Genomic DNA, 5,591 nt, shown 5'->3' with positions numbered 1-5,591 from the left:
GGAGACCTAATGAACCTGTAGCTTGAAGTTCCAATAGTATGTGAACAACTGACTAAATTATTTAATCACGATATCCACCATCCATTAACTGTCGGGCACTCCACTAACGACCGACAACTGCACTCTTCGCACTATAAATATATTTATGTGTCTATTGGATATAACCAATCAACAGTGCAATGACCCTTCACAAATTGCTCGTAAGTATAGCTGGGCCAAATTATCGTTTTGTCTCTATAGTTACATCTAACTCCTTAAGTACCATTGATTTCTCTAATGAACAATAAGTCATAGTCCCACTATGACTGAGTCCTCTCTTCCCAAGAAAGGATGTGGCCACTATGTTCAAGACCCAAAATTAGCTCTTAAAGGAGCAATTTCTCTACCTACCCTAGTTGGGATTGATGTCCTAATTTTTCCAGAGTCTCGTTGTTTGTAATGATACACATTATTTTATAAATAAAATAACCGTTATTTCATTCTGGCATTTACTCATATCTGATAAACAAAGCTCCATGATTATCTTATGTAAACTTAAGCATATATATGTGATATACAAGTGGATTATGCCTTAAGTGATACCCTAAATAGGTATGTAGTATAAGGATTAAGGTGAGATACCTAATCCTGGTGACACTACGGATACGACCCGCTTCGTAGAGGTTTACAAGTATTGTAAACTACTACAAATGGTAGATCCTGACCATTCATGTGGAGATGTACGAGCGGGGGTGTCCTATACAAAGAGTTTGTATAAGACTAGACCACGAGATGACTAGACTCTGTATATAACGCCGTTGATACTAGAGATTTACATCTCACCTAAACAACCATAGGTGATATGACCTCAATCCTGAGTGTTTTGGAAAATCTTGCCTTTGAAGGCAGTCCTTTGATTAGTATGGGTGAGAGTGGCCAGATTACCAACTCAACATACTTACCTTTTTAGGGACTTTCCTGATTTGGGAGTTAGGAACTCACTTACACAAGATGAAATTCACTCCCTTCCTGAAGCAAAGATAAGTAGAGAAATTGCTCCTTTAAGGGCTGATTCTGAGGCTTAAACATAGTAGCCATAATTTCTCTTTGGAAGAGAGGACTCAGTCATAGTAGGACTATGACTTATGTTCATTAGCGGGATTAATGATGCTTAAGGAGTTAGATGTAACTACAGGGGCATAACGGTTATTGGTCGAGCTATACTTACGAGCGATCTGTGAAGGGTTATCGCACTATTGATTGGTTAAGATGGACACATAATATAACTGTAGCAAGGATAGTTCAGCTGTCGATCTTTAGTTGAGTGTTTGGCAGTTAACGGATGGTGGATCCCGTGACTAAAGAGTTTAGTCAGTTATTCACGTACTGTTGGAGCTTCGAGTTACAGGTCCATAAGGTCCCCTTGGTAGCTCAATGGATTTAGTTGAAGATCAGTTTTTGGTGTTGATTTGAAATGTTCAAATTGATAAGAGGTATTTTGATTATATATGATATAATCGGTATAGTGTATGAGATACATCTAATGGAGGATTAATGTGGGCTTTACATTAAGTGCCATGGAACAGAAAAAGAATTATGGTTTATATGTTTCATGAGATGAAATATTAAAACTATAGGTTATAAATTTTGAGATTTCCTCTCTTAAAAAATTTCTCACGGAAGTTGTCAAGTAAATAGGATTTACTAAGTGAAAACTTGGAGTTAGCTAAACGATTGTGGAGTGTTAGTAAACGACAGACACTCAGCTAAGTGATGAGCTAAACGATTGCATAGCTTTTGCTTGACGATCGCTTAGCTTTTCCTAAATGATTGGGCATCGACCTATATGATAGGTTCTTTCCATCTCCCACTTGCTCAATCGTTTACACGATTGTGGTTTCCCCTTGTGTTTTGCCTTAAACCAAGTGCACACAGAGGCCACCCTCTGGATTCTCACACTGAGAATACCAAGGTAGCCTTCTTGGTGATGTCTTAACTCGACACTGTTGAGGTTCTGTGGAGGCCGTTCGTGTTGTTCGGGGTGTTTGTGACCAAGGTGATCATGGAGTTCGAGTGCACAGTGTTCGTGCAGTGTAGCGGTCGTGTTGGACAAGCGTTTGGGTGTTGCTGTGTTCGAGCGTTCGTGATCAAGGAGCTTTGAGATGAGTAAACGAAAGTGTGTTACTCTTGTCCTTGATCTGTTGTTAAACATGCTATAATTTCTGTAAAAATGTATAACCATATGTTTCTGTTTAAGATTGTAATTGTAAAGTTCATATATGATTGTAATTTGGAATGATCTTTCCACTGCTCATGGAAATCCTCGTGTTCGATTTCCTTCAATCTCTACATTAAGGAAGGAGTGATTCCGCCTTGTGAAGCTGAGTTCCCAACTCCCCAATCAGACAAATCCCCAAAATGGTAGGCTTGTTGAGTTGGCAATCTGGCCACTCTCACCTATACAAATCAAAGGACCGCCTTCATGAGCAGGAGTACCCAACTCACTCAGGATTCAGGTCATGTCACCTATGGCCATCCTAGTGAAATGTAAGTCTCAATTGTCAATGGTGTTATATAAAGAGACTAACCATTTCGTGGTCCAGTCTTATACAAACTCTTTGTATACGATACCCCCGCTCACATGTCTCCACATGAATGATTAGGATCAAATCATTTGTAACACCTACAAAGTGAGTCGTATCTGTAGTGTCACCAAGATAAGGTACCTAAGCTTATCCATCTACTACAGACTATTAAGGTTATTATGTAAGCAAGATTCACCTGTATGTCTCTATATACTTGTTTAAATTTACATAAAATAACCTCGGATCTTAGTTTATTGGATTGAGTAAATGCTTATAAAATAACACTTATTTTATTAATAACAATATGTTTATACATAGTTTACAAACTACGAGATTACTAGGAGATTTAGGACACCATTCTCAACAAGTCGAACACTCCTTGTAGGTTTCTCGCTAGTCATCTCTACACACTTTCCACTGTCGTCATGATCTGAAAGGTATGAGACTCTTTTCCTTGAAAAATGTACGTTGATATTTGAGGTTTGACTATCTTTTAGGGTTTAACCATGTGTTCATTTGTAATCGATTGTTGAGAAAATACTAACAAATCAGATAGAGAATACTAAGTGAGCATTTAAAGAATATTAAGCGAGCGTTTAGATATTACTAAGCGATCGGATAATGATTACTAAGCGATCGTATAGAGAATATTAAACGATCGAATTGTTTAGGTTTATATCGTGCGATCGTTTAGCTAACTGTTACACGATCGTCTAGCTAACTATTAAACGATCATTTAGACATTTGTTATGCGATCGTTTAGCTAACTGTTACGCGATTGTTTAGCTAATTGCTATGCAATCGTTTAGCTAATTGTTACGCGATCGTTTAGATATCCATGATGTGATCATTTGACTAATTGTTAGCGATCGTTTAGACATCTGTTATGCGATCACTTGGCTAACTGTTACGCGGTTGTTTAGATATCTATTATGCGATCGTTTAGTTTTTGTTATACTATCGTTTAGGTTTTGTTATGCGATTATTTAGTTTTTGTTATATGATTGCTTAGTTTTTGTTATGTGATTGCTTAGTTTTTGCTGTGCGATTGCTTACTAATTCTTGTAATGTACACGGTTGTCAGATTGGTAAGATGGTCGTCTCTGTTGAGAAATATTTTCCTACTACCGTCGCTTGCCAAGTCCACAAAATTGCCCCTGTCATTAAGAAAAAGTTGATAGAAGCACATATGAGACTGTATAGGAAAATGACCTTTGGTCCTCTGTTGGATATAGATCTTGTTTTCAATAGACAACTTTTGCACCACTTTCTATTAAGGGAGGTAGTAGATGCGAACCTAGACTTTATTTCATTCAACATTCTAGGGAAAAAGGTAATATTCTCCCAAGAGGACTTTAACTTGATAATTGGGTTGTGGTCGACCAAGGAAACAGTGGAAAGAAAAAAAAGTGAACGACTGCGAGAACTCATTCTTGGACCCAAGGACCCAAATGGAAAGGATAGTTCTTGCAAGGATGTGGAGATCGCCTTCGAGAATTTCAATTTTACTAATGACGAAGATGCTTCAAGGTTGCATTGGCGTTGTTCATTGAAACGGTGATGATTAGAAAAGACAAGAAACCCCAGTTCGATAGCAATATATTTGGGATTGTCGATGACCAAAACATCTTTGTACATTATGATTGGTCTTTGCTCTTCTATGGACGTACATTGAATAGCATGAAGACTATCATGTACGGGAAGAAGGAGGCATATGATTCAAAGAAAGAAAAAGGTGATCACCATGCCTCACATTACTGTATAAAGGGATTCGTACTTGCTTTCCAGGTATGTACTTTTGTTTCTAATTCACTTCAATATACATTGAACTTGTGTGTTTTGTACGTGTAACAAAGTTTCTATTTCGTAGGGTTGGGCTTATCAAATTTTATCCACATCAAGTAAGTTCATAGCCACCAAAATCAGCAAGGATGAAATTCCTAGAATTCTTAGATGGACTTGTTCTCGTGCTTCATCTTATAAATCATTGAGCAATAAAGTTTTCCACTCAAAAAGTAAGTAACCGATCACTTCTAACTTGCTCATTTTGTTTATAGTTTCATGCATTTTGACTTGCTCATTTATTTATGTAGAGACTATTGTTGTGTCAAAACTTGTACCTAGCACAGAGGAGTTAAGGTACAAGGACAACTGACTTGAAGGACTTAATGTGGTTCCTGTTGTTTGGGAAAGAAGGATTGAAGGGTTGAACACTCTGTCGACACTCATGAGTCCTTTGGAGGGCACAAAGAGCATGAACCCCATGTAGAAAGCTAGAGCTAAATGTGTAACGTATAGAGCCAGAACCACGTATACCGGTTTAGACTAACCAAACATAGTTGGAACCACGTAAGTAACAAAAGTCCTCCAGACATTGTCATTCCAAATTGTACAAGATTCTTAAGGAAGAAATAAAAGAAGTTCGAAAAGATTTGGCGAACTTGACTACCATGGTTCGTCACATGGGAGATACGTTTACTGTCCAACATCATCTAATGGACCAACAACTGAACGAGATCAAGATGATGGCCCATCGACTGTGTGATGTATGTATTTTCTAGACGATCATATAGATTGTCTAAACGATAGTTTACATTGTCTAGACGATCGTATAGATTGTCTAAACGATCGTTTATATTTTCTAGACAATTGTCCATATTGTCTAGACGATCGTTTACATTTTCTAGACGATCGTTTATATTTTCTAGACGATCGTTTATATTTTCTAGACAATTGTCCATATTTTCTAGACGATCGTTTACATTTTCTAGACGATTATTTAGATTTCACAGATGATCGTATAGAGTTTCTAAACGATCTTTTACATATTCTTAGACGATCGTCTCCCTTGATAGAATAGTTCGTTTGATTTGTTCATGATAGTAATAATACAAGGGCATCATGATGAGGGACTCGTGATGATAATAATGGTGATGGTAACGATAATTAGGAACCTCATAATGATGATGATCCCCCACAGATTGATGCACAAGATCCCTTTCAGACCCACCAGAAAACCCATAGTGA

At 37.5% G+C, this 5,591-nt stretch overlaps 1 protein-coding gene across 1 annotated transcript; it reads left to right on the top strand.

Moving 5' to 3' along the window:
• The first annotated feature begins 3,657 nt into the window (after positions 1-3,657).
• LOC120090911 lies at positions 3,658-4,719 on the top strand. The gene is made up of 4 exons (XM_039048604.1): positions 3,658-4,094; positions 4,244-4,352; positions 4,435-4,579; positions 4,658-4,719. Exons 1-4 carry the CDS (start codon positions 3,658-3,660, stop codon positions 4,717-4,719), a joined length of 753 nt encoding a protein of 250 aa, XP_038904532.1.
• The last annotated feature ends 872 nt before the right edge of the window (positions 4,720-5,591 follow it).

The sequence above is a fragment of the Benincasa hispida genome, chromosome 11, assembly GCF_009727055.1.
Source record: "Benincasa hispida cultivar B227 chromosome 11, ASM972705v1, whole genome shotgun sequence".
Lineage (NCBI taxonomy): Eukaryota > Viridiplantae > Streptophyta > Magnoliopsida > Cucurbitales > Cucurbitaceae > Benincasa > Benincasa hispida.
The sequence above is the reverse complement of the archived record's forward strand: the minus strand, read 5'-3'. Positions and strand labels throughout refer to the sequence as shown.

What these genes read in the sequence shown, in the direction of transcription:
- LOC120090911 (XM_039048604.1), top strand. Translation starts at nt 3,658, where the DNA reads ATGGTCGTCTCTGTTGAGAAATATTTTCCTACTACCGTCGCTTGCCAA. An exon ending in AATGACGAAGATGCTTCAAG is followed by an intron (nt 4,095 to 4,243) that starts GTTGCATTGGCG and finishes TACATTGAATAG; the next exon opens with CATGAAGACTATCATGTACG. An exon ending in TAAAGTTTTCCACTCAAAAA is followed by an intron (nt 4,580 to 4,657) that starts GTAAGTAACCGA and finishes TTATTTATGTAG; the next exon opens with AGACTATTGTTGTGTCAAAA.